At 45.9% G+C, this 21,273-nt stretch overlaps 1 protein-coding gene across 2 annotated transcripts in view; it reads right to left on the bottom strand.

The window, feature by feature from the left end:
* Nucleotides 1-20,409, bottom strand: part of BICDL1 (BICD family like cargo adaptor 1) — a 48,485-nt gene extending 28,076 nt beyond the window's left edge. For both annotated transcript variants that reach the window (XM_030502074.1, XM_030502073.1), the window contains exons 1-2: nt 20,053-20,409; nt 16,802-17,017 (exon numbers count right to left, since the gene is read on the bottom strand). In XM_030502074.1, coding sequence (XP_030357934.1) covers nt 16,802-17,017; nt 20,053-20,385 — 549 coding nt within the window. In that variant the 5' untranslated portion in view covers nt 20,386-20,409. The remainder of the gene's footprint in view (nt 1-16,801; nt 17,018-20,052) is intronic.
* Between the last annotated feature and the right edge of the window lie 864 nt (nt 20,410-21,273).

Below are 21,273 nucleotides of genomic sequence, written 5' to 3' on the forward strand. Positions count from 1 at the left end.
GCAGTAGAACTTGTGGCTCTGTTCTGTAGAAAATATGGAAACCTAAACCCTATAGTGAATGTTGGCCAGGGCGGGAGCTGCAGCTTCAAATTCTCTTCACTAAATGTTTTTATCACTGATAGGTGCACTAGGGTCATAAATTAGAAGTGAGTGCCATCAAAATGAGCAAGTTCAACACAAAGTTCTGGAAAAAAACCCCAAACCACTCGCAAACCCCACATGGCGGTATGTCACAATCACAATGCTTAAATAAAAAGATTCAAATCTACTTTCTTGAAGGATTTTTCTGGAGCTGTTAGGTACATTTTACTTAAATATTTCTTTGTGAGCAATATTTGATCTGTCATTCTGAACACCACAGAACTGTGGTGGATACCTTCAGACAAAAAGCTTCTAGAGATCCTATTTAACTTAGCAATACTTCTTCCTGTACTTCAGCAGCCTCCAGCTATTCCTGAATTGTTCTCCCTTGTTGGCAGCATAAAAAGATCCGTTTATAGCATATGGTCTTTGGAGCAGACTTGGAGCACAAGGCAGACCTTGCTCTTGCTGATTGCTGACAAAAGATAATTACAATGTGTTAGTAATAACACCTGAGCACTCTGATCTGCTAAATTCAAATACAGATCTACACTTTGTATATTATCATATGTAGTAAGTACACGAACGCTTGTCTCCCCTCAGCCCAGCTTTGTTCTCTTACCACTAAGGTTTAGCTTATGACTCAGTGCAGCAGATGCTTGAGCACAGAAGGACTTGTTTACCTTTTGTGCAGTGCCACAGATATAAGCACTAAGGGGATTAGGTCCTTAAGTCGTAGATCCTCAGGGCAGGAGCTTGGCCTTCAGAGCAGTCTGCACATCAACAGCAGTATATGGTGGCAAATATGCAATAGTAACTTCTAGCATGAGCCAGAGCTGCTAAAATAAGCCTCATCAGGTGTATTCAAAGTTGAGGATAAGTTTCCAAACACCTCCTGTAACCCAGCTTTTGGGAAGCTCTTGAGTATTTCTCTAAGTGGCCAGATCGTCTTATGCACATATCAACATGGGTGTTGTCATGGCCAGAGTCTCTGGATGATGGGAGGGTCTGGAAATGAGAATGTGGATCTCTCCTTGGAGCCTTGTCCTCCTACAATCTAGCTTTCAGAAAGTTCTTGCATGAATTTATTTAACAGCTTTTGGCAAACTCGCTGGCATTTTGGTACTTTAAGTCCTACAAAAAGCTGTCTTGGAAATAGAAAAAAAATAAAGCAAGTAGATGCGGAGAGCAAACTTAGCTGAAAAACAAGGTGGGTGCAGCACATATTGTAGGATGGTGTATAAAATATACTGTGCTCTACCAAATCGTACACATACAGGGGAATCATTACAAGGGACTGGAAAGAGCCCCCCTCTATAAGTTTCAGGCTTTGGTGTATCTGTGAATATCACTTAAGGTGAAGCATGGATGCTCATGTATGGGAGAAGTCACCTCAGGCACAAACCCTTCATGTATTCAGTTATTTTTCTGGTGGAGCAGCAGTGCAATGCTATCAGAAGAAAAACCTGCTGTAACAACATTCCAGCAGCTGTGTTAGAGTAATTGCATGTGAACTAGAGTTCACTGAAAGCAGACACAGACTGTGCTTGGCAGTGGGCAGCAAATTTGGCACACGCAAGCTATACTTAGACTTGCACCTATAGCCAAGGTTTTGAAAATGTGGGTCAGGTGTCACTGAATTGAAAGCCCTTTCGCTCACAGTCCGAGGTGCTGCTTAGAGGGATAAAAATCATTCAAGCTGTAGGTTTTTTGGCACTGAGGCTGTTGCTTTCTGACCACTAACTCCATGCAGACACAGCAAACTTGCAGTGAGCCTGGGCTGGGGCATGCAGAAGGGAGCAGGTCCCATTAGAGGTGGGGAGTGGTGGTATATCTGCAGCCCAGGTTTCTGTGCAACCAAGCTATGAGGCTCCCTGCGAAGCAACACTGGGGTGTGGAGACCTGTAAGCACTGCACAAGATCTCAGACTGGGAAATACTGTACTGACAGATGCTGTGAGAGTTAGCAGCCTGTCCTATGTGTCTGATGCTGAGAAAAGATGCATTTTCCCTGGTGGCTGAGGATTTGATGGCTGAGGCTTTGCCTGGAAAGAAGTAGCAACCTTGTATAAAGCAGTCATGACCAGAGAAAAGGGAGCATCCTTCCTTTCTTCACCAAAATTCCATGTTTCACCCTCAGCTATTTGTCTTGGAGGGGCAGAGCGTGTAAAGGCCTACAGGTGCCCTTTGGGAGAAAGGGGAGGGGATGGGAAAAATGCGGGTTTTGGCTCTGGTGCTTTTAAGCAAGTGTCAGTAGTCACGAGTGTCATGTACCTTGTGTATGTGCTTTCTGGGCCTAACTAGTTAACAGGAAACCAGCTAACATACACCAAGTAGAACTCCACAAAGTGATGTGGCAGCGGCTGTTCTTCAGCCCCAAAGTCTCCCTGACTGGGTTGTTGGGGTGTGCTTCATTGTGAAAGCCCTGTTTGAGTGTGCTCATACTTTAACTGTGGCGACTTTCGTTGCTTTCCAGTTATGTTCTTTTATCGCTTTATCTTTAGCAGAGAGGACTGCCTCACATGAGCGTGTGGATTATCCTTCACTTGAGCATGGGCTCATCTACGGCTCCAGTTCTTATGCTGCAACAGTAGGATTTTAAACTGGGATCTTCCCTGGCATTGCTGGATATAAATGATTAACTTTCTCTTCCTCTTGCTTCCCAATTGCAAGAATAATATGATTAGTGGCAGAGATCATGGTATTCAGTTCCCAGCAGCTTTTATTCCTCCTGCTACTGTAGATGAATTCTCTATGTGCACAAGCCTGCGGTAGCAATACTAAATCTACTGAGCGTTTGTGATGTGCAGGAGTGTCTAAAATGGTGTCACTTAAAGCTTCTGCTTGTACATCAGCATGTGACTTTTATCCTATCTGTGCTAAAAATCACCTGCCTTTAACCACTGACCCCTTTTCCTGCTCCTGTCTTGCATGGAATGAGGTGTGCTCCAGAGTTGGCAGATGGCTGGGGAGCAGACAAGTCCACGAAGCGTGCAAAGAAGTCATGTTGCATCATTGCTAACCAGCTTGTGCCAAGACCTTGATTTTCTTCTGCCTGTTGCTACCCTGCCTATGCTGGCTTCTCCATTACCGCTTGGCTTGGCGGCTCTGTGACCTACCTCATGGAACAATCATGGAGACCTTTTTCCGCCCCTCTTTTCTCTGATCTCTCTCCTTAATTAGTCCAATAGATATTAGCCATGGCACATTATTGAATTCATATATAGACGCAATGCTGTGCCAGAGATTTATTTGCTTAATTACAGAAACACTTTTATTTCTGCTGTAGTGTGTCTGATTTTGGTTTTGCTGCAAAGGCTGGTGCTGCTTTTAGCCTCTCTTCATTTGTTCAAAGATTATGGTTTTTTTTTTCCCTGTTGAATTAGAGCAGATCTCACCAAGCTGGGACATTATAAAGACTTGAATGGACTGAAGAAGGAAATAAGTAGTTTAAGAGTGTCACTTGTGCACCACAAGCTGTTTATTATCATTTAGATACTCCACCCATTAGCACTCATGTATAGTACAGTGCTGCTCAGCTCCCTGCACTGGCACACTCTGCATTTTCTATGTGGGGACAGATCACATCTGTGTGATGCTAGTGCCGTGCGTGGCAAATGCCTGCTCTGGGTGCCCAGACAGGTCAAATGGGGAGCCAAGAGACAAACAACTTCTTTCTCACTAGGCCCAAACATGGTATGAAGCAGAGAAACACCTCACTTGCAGAATGCTTGTGGTGTCGGGGCTGTACCTCCTGGAATTGATGCTTTGGTCATGTCTGCTTGAGCAGTGGGGAGGAGTGGGGCATGAGCGTGCAGCCCATAGCTGCTTGCTCAGAGGCAGTAAGTCTCAGTACAACTGGTGTCAGAGTTTGCATGTGGATTTCAAGTGTTGACCTGAATCCAGGCTGATTTTCAGAAATTAATAGGTTAAAGTGTAGCATAAGTTTGTTAAGCTCTTGCAGGGATTTGGAATTTCCCAGTGTGATCCCCACTGCCACCAAGGGACAAAGGAGATAAAGATATTAAGAGCCTGAGTTTTCAGCACAAGCCTTCTCTTAAGTACCGATTCAAAATACAGCTTTACTTGTCAAGCTGTGAAATGCCAAGTATATCCACATGTCTCAAACTTACTGGTTTGGAGGACAAGACAAATATTGCCACATAAAAAGCTCCATATTAGTTTTCATCCTTACTCAGGTCTACTGAAAGGTTCTTGGATTTAACATTGTTTATGGCAACATTTTAACATTAACAGGAAAGTGTTTGGCCAGGTCTCTTCATAGAGCAGGAATTTACACAAGGGTTATAAGGCTCATTGGGGCTAATCCCTGCTAGCACTATACATCATCTGACAGTTGCCAAGGAGACAAGGATAATCTCAGTGAGACAAGATATGCAAGAAGGGTATTTATGGACATTTGCCTAACGATGCTGGTGGAATGCACCAAAATGATTATTTGAGTGCCTTTGAAGTACTGCCTCTTCTGTGGTGAATATGGGAGACTGGTACACAAGCAAAAAAATCCCTTGTGATATTAAAGCAGCAGCAGCTTGGCCTTGATATTTCCAATTCATCCTGCAGTGGCCTCATCCACTGTCGTACAAAGGGGCAGATCAGGCTTTAGTGCCTGATCAGGCTTTAGCTGTGAGATGGCTGCCCATCTGCCTGTGCTCTGTGGCATCAGCAGACTGTGTAAGTATAAACAAGACATTTCAGTCTGTGGTGCTGACACAGGCTTAATGAGAACTGTCTACTTCATGTGCAGCAGCAATACCAGCAGGCACCTCATGCAAATGTCTTGTACACCAAGTGACGTGAGGGGAAGGAAGAGTGGAGGGGATGCATATGTACATATAGGCACAGATGTGTATGCACTTTGGCAATGGCTTTCTAGCATAACCAGCTGTTTCCCCCATCCCTGTCCCCAGGGTGAACCCAGTTGCACCATGGCCACCTGGCTCTGGGTGCTTATGTTGCATTCACTGAGTTCTGGGAAGGGTTCACATCATGGGCTACTTGGTATGTGCATTTGAAGGGGCATTTTGGTCAATTAAACCATTTTCCCTGACCTGAGGTGGCTTATAGCTCTGCTTAGGGAGATTAAAAGAAGCAGGAGAGCTAATACCTTCATTTGAAAAAGTTCATGCTTGGAAAAACTTCTGCATCATGTGTTTCGCATAGCAAAAAATATTTTCTTGGCAGTGTGCTCTCTGGCCATGAGGAGGCCGGATTGACGGAGGAGGCCTGTGTCTGGGACCAGAAGCACTAAAGCTGTCTGGCCTGGAACTGGCCGAAACTGGGCAAATCTTCCCTTCCTTTGTTGAGGTAGTGACCTGTAATGAAGGGAGAAAGGCTGCCTGTCTCCTTCCCCCTCCCACAGCTTGACCTTCTTAGTCTGTGGTACTGTCTTTTGATGGAGGATTATGAAGGATGGGAAGACGGAAGGAATTTCCCAAATTTTGAAAGCCTGATGCAAATGACTTCCTTGAAAGGAAGAAGCTGCTGAGAGCCAGTCTGTAGCTGATGAGCTGTGTCTCGTGGTGCTAGAGTTAATCTCAGTAAGCAGCTCTGAGCTGCTGGGTTGGATAATGCCTGGAATGGAGGAGGCCTCTTTAAATGAAGTAAATCAACCTATTAATCCCCTGTAGGTGGGGTTTGAGTAGTTGGTTTAGATTGCACAAATTAATGGCTACAATCTCAGCAGAGGTTTCTACAGTGGCATCTGCCTCCCCTTCAAGGGGTTCTAAGTAAGATGGTGCTTGGCCTGTCTATTCCAGCCAGTCAAGAAAACAGCTTGTGAGCAATGCTTCTGCCTGCCTCCAGTCCTGCTCTTAAATGGCACCATTCTCTATTTGCTTGTTTTAGGGCCATGTCCAGCATGGGCTTCATGTGAAGGCAGGGTGCTGCCCAGGAGATCTTGAGGTGCCTGTGTTCACTCTTGCTTTTAAAGATAAGAAATACGCAATTGCATCTGGCAGAAAAAAATTTAAAATGCTGCTTTCAGGTGTGTATTATCCTTTTCCACCTCTTCATTTGGGTGGAGCTCATTCCTCCATACCATGGAAACAAGCCAGATTAGCTTGAGCAGGTTGAATAGTGGCTTTTTAGGCCTTGCCTTGACTGAGATGAATATGGGGTAGCTCAGCAGATCTGAGGGTAGTGGTTTCTTGCAGCAGAGGTTGATAAAGCAGCCCAAGACTGGGATACCCCTCCTTCTCTGCTGGGTAAGGGCCTGTGCACATTGCATCAGTGCTTCAGGTACAGAAAGGCCCCAGGAAGAGGTAGTAATAGTGAAATCCTCAATTTCATAAGCATTTGCCTTGGGCTCTTAAAGCTTTACATATTTATTAGTCTTCACTAAGATGTCTGGTCCCTTGTGCTGAGGTAGAGAGGGAAATAAAGAGTAAGCAGCATATTTAGGAAGAATTTGTGCACAAAGTGAAATACAACATCCAGTAAAGCCTAGGGAAATAAATCTCTCTGGAATAGAGGCAAAACCTATAAAAATAATTCGAGGTAGCAAATCCCCACACAACTTCATAGCCAATCAATAGGTGTTACCGGGACAAATATCACACTGCTAAATTCTACGAACAATCCCTTTTGAACAAATACATTTGTTTCAGGCTTTCTCATTTGGCTTCATCTAAACATAAATCTGCTGGAAACTGTGATTCCCCCATTATCTGACTGTTCAAGAGCTCATGTTCAAGCAAAGGTTGGAACCTACCTCTGAATAGTTCCCTGTTTACATTTGTTTTCACCCTTCAGTTCCTTTATGCTCACATAGAGTGAAAATGCAAGCCTGTTCCAAAGCCTTAGAGATCACTTCTTTCTTATGAGTATTCCTTCAAGCTTCTCTGCCTCTTTCCTTGAATATTCATAAATAGCAAGAATACTTGACCTGATGTTGCTGAAAGTCTTGCCTGCATAAAAGACAGAGAAACCTCAGAAGGCCTCTTTCAGACTTAACTTTGCCTAGTTCTTCTCATGCCAAAGCAAAAACTGGCTAGCCCTGCCTGGCTGGTGACTACTTGGCTGCTTCCCAAAAGCCTTCTTTGATGGAGACCTTGTAGAATCTCTGGGCCATCTGTTCTCCTGTTCATCTAAGCTTACAGCTAGGATGTTTTTCTTCATGTCCAGTCTACTTATACGAGGGCAACTTATATTGCCCTTTATGTAAGGGTTATGGAGAATAAAGCTTGAACTCTATAATGGAGTAAAAAAACTATTATCTTTTTCCTAGGGTACACTTTCAGTATGGGACACAGCTCACTAAATTCCTAATCCACGCTTCAAAAAAAACCAAACACAAAACCAACCCAATTCATCTCCTTTCTGTCAGATCAGGAGAAAAGCTCAAACTTTTGTGCTCAAACCTAAGTGGAAAGGTGATTTTTCCTTTACTAGGGTCTTGTTTGTCAGCTTACACTGACAATTATTGCCTAGTCCCTCAGAGCCTCAGTTTTCTGGTGTTGCAATAAAATGTACACGAAACTTGCTAACCAAGTAAAGAATCGAAGGAGAAATCTTTAAGTATGTCTCCAAAAGGTCCCCTTCTGTTAAAACTTGTGGGTGGTTGCTTGGTCCTGAAACACTTCACCTGCAAAAAGGTAATGGGACTGTGGACTCTCTTCTGTAAGTACAGACTCTTCCCTCTAGCAAGTCTTAAGGTTTGTACCTGTCTCGTGGCCCTGGCGTCAGCAACAAATCTGCTTTTCTACACTTGAGTTGCAGAAGATTTTGGTTTTCCTTGATCTGAGCTCGTAGGCAACCAAATACAATGGTGCTTTGTTCAACAAATAACATGAACAGCTCATGCTAAATAATGGTCAAATGGAATAGCTTTCTATGAGCACCCCTGTTATACAGAATCGTGCCAAGTCTGGAAGTGGATTCAAGAACAGAACTCCAAGGATGTAGAGAAAAAGGAAATCACGAGGCTAAACTTCCCCCTCTTGGCATACTGAAAGTAGAGCCAAGCTAACTCCAAAGCAACTGAGAGAAAACATGGTCTCAGTCAGCTTAAGGAACAAAACTGCAGAGACAACTACAAGCCTGAGGCTGGTGATAACTTAAGCTTCAACTGATTTTTGGGATGTATCCAGAAGTTGAGAGAGACTGAGGGACAAAAGGGAAGAAGGAAGCAATGAAGACAAAACACAATAGAATTTTTGTCAGATTAACTGCACAGAGGACCTAGTAAATAGTATTTTTTTAGTAGTCCTATTTACTAAAGGGCAAATTTAAATGATGATGCTTTAGGTACTCATCCCCAGATCTTGTAACTGTTCTGTGATAGCTCTACATTTATTACACATCTGCATTACTGTGCTACTCTTGGTAGAATCATAACCCAGCTGAAACTATTAAAGTATTTCTTCCTTTGAAAAGTGTTCTTTACATGCTTCAACATTAGAACCTTCCAGGGAAGAACAGTTAGGGAGATGGTGAGAACAATAATGGAAATGTTCCCAACACTTCTAATCTTGGCAGTCCCCTCCTCAGACACTGCTAGGGATTCTGTTCATGAAGAAAGGAGTCTTGCTAATTCTATATCTGTGCTCAGAAGAAACTGTGTTTTGCTAAATGACATTCTAAACAAAATGTTGACTAAGTTCTAGGCAGTTTTGCAAGGGGCCTCTCTGATTTCATGGGCAATGAGAGCACCTAATACAGCTGGCAAAAAAAACCCTCAGTGTAGAAGAAACCTCCCTCTTGAGCTATTGTCTACTAAATTGCATTTAGAAAAAGCAAATCCTACTTGGAAACAAAAATAAAGACTTTCATTATAAGATGTGCAAATTTTATAACCCAGAATGGCTCTTTAAAGATCTAATGCTTTTAATTGAGATTTTCTTATGTAGATATTTGCAAAGCCTTCAATCATGTTTAGCTCTGGTTCTTGCTTGTAATGCACTGGCTGGATGCAAACACCTTCTGTGTCCTACTTTCTCAAATATCCTGGAGGAAGTGTTTACAGCAAGTGTGAATAAGCAGAAATACTTTGAAAAAATATCTTCTGCCCATGTGCTCCTACCTCTGAGCCACTGCATAATAAACCAGTTCCTATAAACATAAAGACCTGGACCTACACAGAATAGCCACTTGAAATTTTTAGTGCAGTGCAAAAGGTAAGGGGCTCATTTTGATTTTTATCTCCTCACCCCAGAACAAGTTCAACTTCAGTTTCTTGTTGGATTCCTGCTTTCAGATATTCATGGGTTGGTGGTGCTGCTAATGTCTCGAGGCAGAAACCTTGCAGAAACTTTTGAAGTATCTTCCAGAACCACATGCTTTGGATGAAAGCTGGGCTGTGAGCTGGGCTCAGCTGAAGTGCTGGGAAGAGCAGTGTATGGCTACCTACCAGGTGTTTATGCTTACATGTATTTGTCCTAGGTAGTGCTCTGGTCACTCATACACCGCTGATATGCTGCCCACGGTGTTGAGGGCAGGAGGTCTGGGCTCTGGGGGTGTCTCACGGGGCCAGTCTCTGCTGCTGCATCCAGGCATCACAAGCCTCTGAGGATGTGAGATGAGCCATACATTGCGTGGAGGATGAGTGGCTCCTGCAGATAATCACGTCCGTCGTGCTGTGCTGCCTGAGCTGGACTCAAGGGGAGATGCATCGTGCCAAGCCCTGGCAGAGTCACCCTTGTGTGGGCTGACTGACCTGCTTACAAGGGGCTCTCTTTACCGAGGAAACAAAATGTTTACCTTTCCCCCCCAGCAGGCTCAAAAGCTCGTTGTGGGTGGTACGGACAACAGGCTGCCTTGGCCTGGGAGATCTCCATGGTCATTTTGGGGGAAAAACTTGCCGTGAGCAGTGGAGGAAACAGGGATGCAGGGCTGACACATGCTGGCAGTGAGCCGAGCTCACGGAGGCGGCAGCCGGGCCTCTGCAACCCGCCTGCCTCGGACGTCACCAGTGCGTCTCCCTGCGTGTCCGCTGACTGTCATGGCATTACAAGCAGAGAAATCACACACGGTTGCCACAGCAACATCACCAGCTGGGACTGTGGCTGCCATCATCTAGCAATTGGTGTGGGGTCCCCAGGGAAGGTGGGGATGAGGGCCCTCATCCTGCCCCCTGGGACCCATGGGTGCTAACCTTTTGCCTACGAGCAGGGGTTTCTGTAGTTCCACTGCCTTAATAGTAACAGAATTATTATTATTATTTTTTTACCTTAATAGTAATTTTTAACCCTTTCCCAGGGAGGGCTTTGCTAATGTTCAGTAGCAGTGCGTGCTCCTGTTTCATCCCGTGTACAGCTATCTGCTCTTTCCCTCAGTGTCCACCAGTACTTAAACCAAAGGATAAAAAGGTAAAAATCTGGCACAAAACGGGTGGGTGCAAAATCTTTGGGCAAGCTCTATAGGGTGCCTCCACACGCCTTTGCTGAAATTGTTCTTTGGTGTTTGCTGCATTTATGCCTTGATGTCTGGATGGCCCTGTTCAAGTTGGCTCCTGAAGCTTTTAGGGTATCCTAAAATGGGCTTAATAGGTGCTGCAGGCTTGGCAAGACTCTCAGCAGAGGGTTGAGCCTTTTTTTCCTGCCTGTCTCCCTCCCCCCACATGGATGGAGAGTGAGTGCTACTCAGCAGTGACCTCAAGATGTTTCTTCATTACCTTCTAGGGCACTGAATCATTTCATTGAAGGACTTTGCAGGCGAGAACATGCAGCTGCAGTCACGTCCTATATTTACAGCTTTAGTATAGAAAATCTCAGCACTCCAGTCCTGAGGTGGCATGAAGCTGAATTATTAACAAATGCTCACTGCTAGGGGAGAAGTAGCTGGTGAGAAGGAGCTTTTTCTGCATGTGCAGTCATCAGTATTCACTGAGTGATCGGGGATCTGGTTATGTGGTGCTGGCATCTGCTGATGCTCCAGAGGGGTAGGGAGCTGGAGGGTGCTTCATGTGGTTAATGGGAGGTTTGCTGGCTTCAGTGTTTGGCTCTGTCTTGTGCTGGTATCTGCTTTCCTCTCATCTCACCATGTGTAACGTAAGTATGCTTCATGCCAGGCACAAAGCAATGCTGGAAAGGCTTACCTACCCCCAAGGAGTGAGCAGCCCTACCTAAAGCTGCCATGAGAAACAGATGCTTCATCCCCTTCAACAGGAAGGGAATGCTGCCTTTTCTTGTGCCATCTCTCCCCTCCATTGAGTTTAGACTGCTCAGAGGTGATGCAGATCAAGATTTGCTATGCAGGACTCCATGCACTACTGAGTAACTCAGTATGGACTTCCTTACATTAAGCTACTCCTTACTGAATAGGTCCAGTAAACACTTTGAGCCACAGCAAAAACTAGAGGTTCTTTGTGCAAAAGAATTCAGTGTAGTGACTGATCTGCACCTTGAAATTTGGGGCAAGTCAAAGCAACTCTTCCTGAGCTTAGATCCACTTGGGATCCTCTTCTGTTTAAAAATAATCCCCCTGAAGCAGTACTTAAATTCAGCCTGACTGACTTGCCTCTGTGCTAAGCATGGAGTTTCCCAATGGAGTTTTCCTGCTGGGGTATTGGAGACAACTTAATAAACAAGAAACATAAGGAGGCTTGTACTAAGCATCTCTACAGATAAAATAAGGAATTAAAGACAAACTAATAAAAAAAAAAAAAAAAATTAAAGACATAGTCTAGTGGCCACAGATCTCTGGCATGGCAAAATCACTGAATCTTGCCCAGCACACTTGTTCCAGTAACTTTTTCCAATGATTAGTCTGGATTTCTTAAAGCCAACATTGTTCCTATGCTGACAGACCCAACAAACAACCATTCACAAAAATCTCCTCAAATCAATAACTGACAACAGAGCTGCCTCTCTTGTGTGTGGCTGACCACAAAATGTTGTATTTAAAACAAAAGTGATTTGGAAACGAGTATATAGTAGAGTCAACTCATTCTCAAAACCATGGTTTTCTCCAGTCAAAGGCAGTGTCTGCTAGTCCTCTGAAGTTACGCTGCATGTTACAGCGTGTGACGTTAGAAACAAAACTCCTTCAATTGAAATAATACTGAAAGGAAGGTTTTGTGGCAAGTAAAACGTCCTTTGGGGACTTGAGGGCTGGCTGATCATTTTCTTGCTGTACCAGAGGGATTGACTGAAACACCTCATTCTTTGTAGCACGATGTTGGCACTAGATGCTGAGTGAATATAAGAACTTGGTGATTGAGGGCCCCTTTGAGGGATGCCGTGGCAGCCAAGCACTCCTCTAAACACAAAGAGCCGTTTCAGCAGTGCAAGGTGTCGTGCTTCTTCCTGCCACTGAAAATGGGTTTTCATTACAAAAACTACCTGAGCTTGACATTGTGAAATCACTTCCTTATGCTCTCAATACCATAAAAGAAGCCCAACCGAACTGGGAAGGATACACCCTCGCCCAAGCTACACGCAGCAAACAGCTACAGGAGCCCAGAGCTTGATAGCAGGAAATGTGTGGGAAAGCCATCTGGTGAAGCCACTTGGAGACAGTGTGAAAGTCTTTTTTCATTCACTTCCTGACAAAGTAGTAATATGTTGCCTTGTTATAGGAAAAGGCCTGTTTGTTGTTGTTAGTTGCATCAATAGCTCTTAGAAGTCCAAAGGTGGGGACAAGACCCTTGGTGTGTTAGGTGCTGTGGGCACGTGTAAGAGGACCTTTCCCTATACCCACTCCCCCCAAATTTTATAACTTAAAAGGACAGAAAGCATAGGATTATTTTTTTTTTCTTCCAAAAGTGTAACTCAAACAGGTGGGAGAGACTAAAGGAGCTGGAAACGACACAATTCCCAAGCCTTGGCTTCCTTGGCAAAGCTGTACTTTGACTCTATACTTTAAGTATTTACAGTGAGTGGTATCTACCTGCAGTTCTCCTAAGTAAAATCAGCATTTAGCATGGTGTGGACACACTGCTTCGAGTTACTACGTGCTTTGCTGTGCTGAGGCAGGGGAGGGAAATCAAATCAACATGCAGAAGGGATTTTAATCATTGCTTAGCAAATTAAAAAATAAGGTTACTGTGGAGATCTTCAACTTGATCTTTGGTACCTGAATCATGTCTTTCACTATGAGCTCCCAGTCCAGCCAACCTAATTTCCACATAGTTTTATACTATTATAATCCTGGGCAATTATCTCCGTTCTAAAAGCAGTGAACCACACCAAAGGCTGTATTTCAAGAGAAGGCAAAGTTCCTTATCATAGAATAACAGAGTGGTTTGGTTTAGAAGGGACCTTAAAGCTTAGAATGGATCAGTTCCAACCCCCTGCCACAGGAGCAGGGACACCTTCCACTAGACCATGTTGCTCCAAGCCCCATCCAACCTGGCCTTGAACACAGCCAGGAACGGGGCAGCCACAGCTTCTCTGGGCACTCTGTGCCAGGGCTTCATTACCCTTACAGGGAAGAACATCTTTCTAATATCTAATCTAAATCGACCTTCTGTCAGTTTAAAGCCATTCCCCCTTGTCCTATCACTGCATGCCCTTGTAAAAAGTCTACTTCCTATTATTAGGTATGTAAAGTTCTGGATCATAATCTCATCTGAAGACCTCAAGTCATTTAACAGACCTTATTTTAGCCTCTTGGCAACTCTGAGGCAAGACAGTGATCCCTGTTTTTAGAGACTGGAACACACTTAAAATCCCTATCCTTTTTTCCTTATCAGTCTTTGCTGGAATTGAGGATGGATTTTTTCAGACCTGTGCTTTAATTGCAAGACAGAGCTTTATAGATATAGATAGGCCTCTGCCATCCTCTTTGCACTTGGTTGGCTAGTGTTTGTGCCAGGTTTAGATGAAGAAAGTATGTGCTTGGGTTGGCCTTTCATCTCTGGGGAAGGCAGGGTTAAAATTTGTCCTAAAGCTTAATTAGTTGATGAAAGAATGTCACAGCACCAGAAAGGAGGAGGGGGAGGATGGATGAGATGGTGGATGTTGCCCTGCTTTGAGGTAAAAGGGGCTGAAGCCTCAGAAGCAGCAAGCAGCACTGTGTAGGCTGGTAGCTCATGAGGCTGAGACTGTCATTTGACATAGAGAGCCTAGTGCCACGGGAATACCTTCTCCAGGAGAGAGATGCTCAAGTGTTGTGAAACTGGGCCACGAGGTGTTAATTGCTAAAAACTGTAGAAATTCCAATTTAAAGAGCTAGTACCTACTAGTATAGAGTGACTCTTACCAGAGAGAAACCTGTTTTTCTGTCCTGGGTGAAGCCTCTAGCAAGGTATGTCAGATGGACATACACAACAGTGTCAGATGGAGCAGAGTTGAGGCTCTGAATAAGACTTTCATTGCCTTATTCCAGACTTCTCATAACCCTTTCATCCCAAACAACCCATTATGACACAAAATGCAGGTGCAAAATGCAGAGCCAGGAACCCAAGGAGAATACCAGCAACACAAACTTCACAGAAGCTGTAACAGCGCTTCTTTTGCAGGGTTTTTCCTCTCCCAGTGCTCAGTTCACAATCCTTAGCAAGACTCCAGCTTATGGCAATATGACTGTAGGCAAGTACATCGACGCAGCTGTATTTGTCCTTTTTATTTACCAAAAGCCTAAGTAGTAACAGGAGCCAGAACTATGTGGGTGCAGGGTTTAAGCTGCCTCAAGTTTTACATGCGTAACTTTTTCAGAATGAGAGACCAGACAAATAAGACTATGATGGCACTCTGGAGCAGCAAATATGGAATACTGAGCAGCCAGTAATCAAGGGGTGATATGATGCTGAGATTTTAAAAAGCCTCAACTACAGCCCTGGGTGAATGATAACAGACTGTTCCCAACTCTGTTTAAGTTTGCTCCAATTTCTCCTGACTCTAGGAAGACTGTTTACACCCTTGCTGTATCCATTGCTATATTTGAGTTACTAACAAGTTTTTGAGAGGTGACATGCTCAGTGAGCACTGAATTGTGCTTCTGCAAGTGCATACACCTTGTTGGAGACCAACAGGCCTCTTCTCCAAGCTGGGAGCAGGGCTGGGCTGGAGCAGGGAGGGCAGCACAAAGATTCAACTCTTTCACAGGTATGGCAGTTCTGAAGTGGGTGATGAAGACTCTTTTTGGTAGTAATAGGGAGTTGAGGGAAGAAATCCCATGCTTGGACATTGCATGCTGGTGGTTCTTTTGCACAAGGCTTAGCTGAGCAGCTGTCTGAGCATCGGGGCTGTGAGAGGCTCCTGTAGCACAGGTGTCATGTAAGGATAATCCATGCAGTTTAAAGCCTAAAGCAATCTGTCTGGTTTTCCTTTCCTATCTTCTAGACTGATCTTTCTGTTTGTGCTCATGCTGGGACCATAATAAATCTTGTATTTCCCACCCAGGGATGGAAATCATGCATATACAGCAAATCATCGAGGGTCACCAAATCTGGTGGGAGCCATGTTCTTAGTCCTGGATAGGACACCTGACACAACACAGGAGCTCTGCAAGGGCTTGGTGGACTCTCTCATCCATGTTGTATGTGAAACATGCTCTGTCTAGAGAAGAGGTGAAAGATCTTCACTAGCTCATCTGCTACACTTGGGAGATACTGCTTTAAAAACATGAATAAACTTAGCAGTGTTCCTGTTTACTCAGGTAAAAAAAAAATCTGCAGACTAAGTGGCTTTTTTAGCACTTGACAAGAAAATCTATAGCAGAATGAGGAATGATTTCCTCGAGTGTCAGTATAGAGTGTTACACCCGAGACGTGCTCTTCCCACCTCCAGAGGCAGAGGCAAACTGCATACCCAGATTGAGTGAAGAGATGTGTACATTTGGCCCCTTTCAAAGTCTTCTGGTCTTAGTGTTGTGACCGAGGTTTTGACCTGCCCTTAGGCAATCCCTGTGTCAGGCTCAGAGCCTCACCTCTGACTGACTCTAGCCTGAAATATGTTCTTACATTAGACGGGCCTCTTCAGCATGAGCCTGTGGTGCGTGCTTTTGTTCTGTGCTCTTTTGGGGATGAGCAACTAGTGAGAAGAAAATGCTTTCACCTGCTGGAATAACTGTGTTTGCAAACATTGAAATTATGGTTTATACTAACTGTCCAGTGGGGAGAAAAAACCAAGGGTTTAATTCCAGAAGACAGGTAAACTTCTGGGGGAGGAGGCAGAAACTGTTAACTCTTTTGCTGTCACAACCCGTGCTGGAAGTGTTCAGTCAGTTTGACTGATTTCTAACAGTCTCATTATAAATCCTCTTTCATTCAGAGGCAAGTTAAGCTCTTTGCTGAAATGTGCCATTCTGAGGAATTCCAGCAGGTTCGCACACATCTAACCATGGCAAAGTTATCTGCAGGGACACACCATCAGAGAATGACATGGTATGTTCAATTCTACAACATTATAGCCAATGTATGCCGGAAAAGGGAGGCTAGCAAACCCCTTTCACCTTGCTGTCACAGATCAGCCTTTTTCTTGCGTGCTACATTTGTTCAGCCTGTTTGTAAATTAGAAACAGATTTTGTAAATTGGTTTGAGATGCAAAACCAGTTGAGACATTTATGCAGTAAATGACCACTCAACCCAGAAACATAACTCTTGCCAATGAAACACAGCACTCCTTAAAGGTGTAAAATTCACTTTAAAGGCAGCATGTTTTATAGGGACATCTGACCAGATGCAGAACCCTTTTTTTCCCTTAAAGAGGAAGTTTTCCTTCTCATTTGCCTGCAAGGTGGTTTGTAGCAGGACAGGGAGCCTTCCCTGTGCCCAAGGTGGCTGAGTGCCTGCCCGTGCCATGCCGCAGCGACTCACCCTGCTGAGCTGGTCCAGGAGTCTTTGGTTCTGTTCGGAGAGTTCCTGGACAGCCCGTGTCTTCTCGCGGTCAGCTTCCCGCAGGTGAACCTGCTGCCTCTCCAGCTCATCCTGCAGCTGCTTCACATCGCTTTCCAGTTCAGACACCCTTCCTTCCCATTCTCCTTCTCTGTTCTCAAATCGCCTCCTCAGTTCATGTTTCTCTTGTTCCAGGTGCTAGATAATGGGGGAGAATAGGTTAGGAAGGGAAGAAAAAAGTGAACACTGCCTCTTTTTCCTCCTCTATGCTTAGTGCTGAAACCTTTTGTGCAGGAAAGAGAATGGTACTAGAGTGTGACAATGCCATGGAGGTGGCAGTCCCATCTTGGCACAGAACTTGTTTTCCATTCCCAGCAATTGGCCTGTCCTTGTCCTCTGGAGATCAGCACATTGAATTTTTACTGAAACAACTGCCAGAAGAGTAAAGCAGGCTGCATGTCAATAGGTGGAATATACAGGTCAGGCAGGCCAATTGATTTAGCACAGCCTAGCTTAATTCCAAAGCAGTATTTCAGTGGGAAGTGGCATAATTCTCTTTAAAAATGCCTTTATAGTCAAAAGGATACACAAGCTGTATCCTCTCTGCTGATGAGGAATGTAGATGAGGCATCTCTCTTGTCATATGGGTCTTATGAACAACAGTTGAATCATCTATCCATTTGCTCCTTCTATTCCTGACCTAATTAGTTGTCTGAGAGTTTGATGGTGCACAGTAACTCTATTGTTTGATGGAGTCCGCTCTGGAATGGCAAGGGAAGCAGTGTAGTAGTTGCTATAGACATTATGTACATGCATGTTCTGGGCTGCAGGTTTCTTAGAAACCACTCTCAGTTCTGGAGACTCTGCTTAGGACTGGCTGGGAAATGAGGGACACTGAATTTGGTGGAAGTTTTGCATGTTTTACAGGCTGAGTTAAATGAGGGTTTGACTGAAACAGAGCTGCAAAATCAGGTCAAAACAGATTTATGTTGGGCCTGTTTGAAAGAATCCCTGCTCTGAAACTCTGAGCTTGAATTTCCCCTGGTGACTGAAGCCATGTGCATATTTGCAGAACAGTCACTGACTGGGGACATGGGCATGTCCCAAGATTAGCAGGGAAACCTGAAAGCAGTAGCCTTCTCTTGCTGGTTGTCTTCTGTCCCCCAGAATAACTTGCTACTCTCTATTGGATTCACCAGCCTTTTAGGAATGTGTCTTAGCAAAGAACAGAAACCACTGGCCCAGCACTGGCAGCACTTGCCCATTTTTCCCAGGGTATCATTTCCCAGTGAGCAATCCACATGGCACTTATGATGGGAGGGGGAAATAAACCTGCTTAGGAGGGAAAGAAGATTGCAGTGCTTTTATGTGAAATGGCTTTTTATTGCTTGCTAGAAACACAGGCTGTGAGGGGGATGTTTCCCCTGGGTGCCTGCTGCTGATGACACACAGCCTCCCTTGCAGGGTCTGCCACCTTCCTCAGCAGGTCTGAATGTCAAAGCCTTCCAATTCTCCAGCAGCCCTCTGGCCTGCATTACCACTCATCTTCCACCTCTTTTGCTCTGCAAAAGATGCTGTGTATTCTCTTTCTTGACCTTATCTCCAAATCCTTTGCTATGCTCCTTCCAGCCCAGTGTAGCAGCACCCTGCTTGTGTCATTCCAAATCCTTCTGCAAATTCAGGACTTTCTAGAAAACCCTCAATTGCAAGGGAAGGTTGATAAAAACAGTGGCCCAAAGCAAAACTATTTCCTCACGTTCCAGACACTAAAAGAGCATCCCTTGCAAACGAGAGCACTGAGTATTATTATAAATATTTTTAATGTAGTAGGTAGGCATCAGTTCCCATCACCAGGCCCATGACAACCATTGTTTGTAGCCTTAGTGTGGTTGGAGCAGCCACAGTTTCACTTTCAGCGGCACGCTGGAAGTGCTGTCTCTTACAGCTCTGCCTCCTTCACTGCTAGGCAACGTTTAGAAAGATCCAGGGCCTTCTCTAAATGGAAGATGAAACTTCAGCCTGCTGAGGAGCAGCACTGCAGCGAACTTCCCCAGACATACTCAAATGTGATTTAGAAGCCACTGATAAGGTTTGTCAATCATCTAAAAATCATCTAAAAAAAAGACTTTAGTCCTTTACCGCAAAAGAAAATCTGCACTATATATAGCTCTGCTAAAGGGCCATCGCAAAGGCTGGAGTTAGAGGGAGGGGAAGAATATCAAGTTTATTCTCTTGTGATGGAGAAACCAGAACAGGGCGGTGGGGCACAGAGGGAGGCTAAACCAGCCGAGATGTGGTGAATGATTCCTCCTGCCTCATCCTCTCCCAGCAGCTGTCTCCCTTCACCTGCCCCCACCTCAGCTGCAGAGCTGGAGAGGGTTTCTTTGCATGTAGTGATGATAGGGCAAACTGATGTCCTCAATAGGGGAGTTTCTTGTTTTCTGAGTGTCTCTCCATCCACCAGCTGTTCACTGATGTTTACACAGAACTGCTTTCTAGAAGACATTTTCAAGAGCATCTCTGAGAAAAAGACTGGGGGTAATAGTGGCTCTCTTACATAGTTATGCAGGACAGTTGTTCCAAAGGAGGCTGCCTGCACAAGTCTTTTTCTTTGTAATAGGTCTATTTTATCCTCAAAAATCAATAAATAGCTCAATCCACTGAGTTCCTGGCAAACAGCTCTCTCCAATACCTGTAGGTATTTTTCAGAGCAGCCAGCTAACAGAGACATATCATTAGGGCTTATCTCCTGCCATGCCTAATGCCTTAGCTGCAAGAGCTTAAGCACAAGGGTTATATATGCTCTGTAACCCGGTACTTGCTGTATAAATTTAACTTCCGAGGCATTTCCGTGACGAGATGAGCCGAGCACAGCGCACATCTCCTCGCCCAGGTAGTACCTGGGGCAAAATAGCACCCGCAGGAACCTCTCAAAGCAGGGTGCTGCTGCACCCAGGCCGATATGCCAGCTCGCAGCCGGGGAGGGGGGAGAATGGCAGATTTGTATCCCCAGGGCCTAAGAGCGTTTTTCCTAGACCCTTTCTTCCCCATCGCGGCCACAGGGAGTTCCGCGGGCCGCTCGGCAGGGCCCTTGCCTGCCTGCCGCCCCAAGGGTTTGTCGGAGAAGGGGATCGCTCTCCACGGGTGGAGATCCCGGGGGCCGCGGCCCTGACGCGGGGGCCCCTGCGGAGCGCTGCGGGCCGGGGGAGGAAGGGAGGGCGGCGGGGCCTCACCTCCAGCTTGTCGGTGAGCTCCTTGTGCATCCTCTCGTACTGGCGGCTCATGTCCTGGTTGCGCTCCAGCAGCGCTTTGCCCAGCCGCGCCGCCAGCACCAGGTCCTTCTCCTTCTGCCGGATCAGCGAGAGCAGCTCGGGGTCGCGGGCAGCGGCGGCGGGCGGCGGCTCCGGCGGCTCCCCGGCGGCGGCCAGCAGCGCCAGCTCCTCCTCCAGGGCCAGCTCCAGGGTGGCGGCCCCGGCGGCGGCGGCGGGCGGCTCCATGCCGCCGGCGCTGTCCGCCTCCGCCGGTGCTGACCCGGCGGCGGGCAGGCGCAGGCACGGCGCCGACATGGCCCTGCGCGCCGCCGCCGCCGCTCCGCTGCGCCCCCCGCGCCCGGCCCGCGGCTGCGGCTGCTGGGCGGGGAGCGCCGCCGCCCCCGGCCCCCGCCCCCCGGCGCCGGGCTCCGCCGGCGGCAGCGCCCGCGCAGCGCGCTCATGGGCTCGGGGCGCACGGCTCGCCCGTGTGAGGTTGTGCTTCGCGGCTGGGCGCAGAGCCCGCCGCGCCTGCTGGAGCCGCCGCGTTTCTGGTGCGGGCCCAGGCCAAAAGTCCCCCCAAAACATTGGGGTGTCCTGAACAGCACCAGGAGGGAGCTCGGCACCGCCGAAGGAGCACAGCGCTTTTTCCCTAGTTGCTACCTGCTCCTCCACATCTCTAGCCGGGCTCTTTTGGTTACAAGGGTAGCTCTCAGGATCTTTCTGCTCAGTAGTTCTCCCCTGGAGAGCTGACTACAGCTTCCAACAACCACCGGGGTTTACTTTCAATTTCAAATTGCTTAGGATGTTCCCGGGTGAAATTTGCCTTAAAAGCAGCCTTAGTGAACGTTGGGAGCTGTAGTTCTGCCCATAGCACTTTTCTCTCTGGGAGGAGACTCTACTGGGGACAGGACCTGGTGGCTTTTCAGTTTCGGTTTTATTGACTTTCTCCCCATTTAGATCCAGGCATCACTTTAGTTTTTGTCACAGGAGAGAGGCTGAGGCAGAGTAAGGCAGGGTAAAGCTATATATTGTCACATATTCTAAGACTGCGTTTCCTCAATTTCAAGCAAGGCTTTAACAATGATTGGACAAAAGCATTTTTAAGGAAACATGTTCTTTTGACTTGTGGATTCTGCAGAAATAAATGATGACTTTTACAGCTTGTCTCTTTAGACTGTTTTTCTGTGAGGCTTACTTTCCTTC

The sequence above is a fragment of the Strigops habroptila genome, chromosome 11 (assembly GCF_004027225.2).
Source record: "Strigops habroptila isolate Jane chromosome 11, bStrHab1.2.pri, whole genome shotgun sequence".
NCBI classification, from domain to species: domain Eukaryota; kingdom Metazoa; phylum Chordata; class Aves; order Psittaciformes; family Psittacidae; genus Strigops; species Strigops habroptila.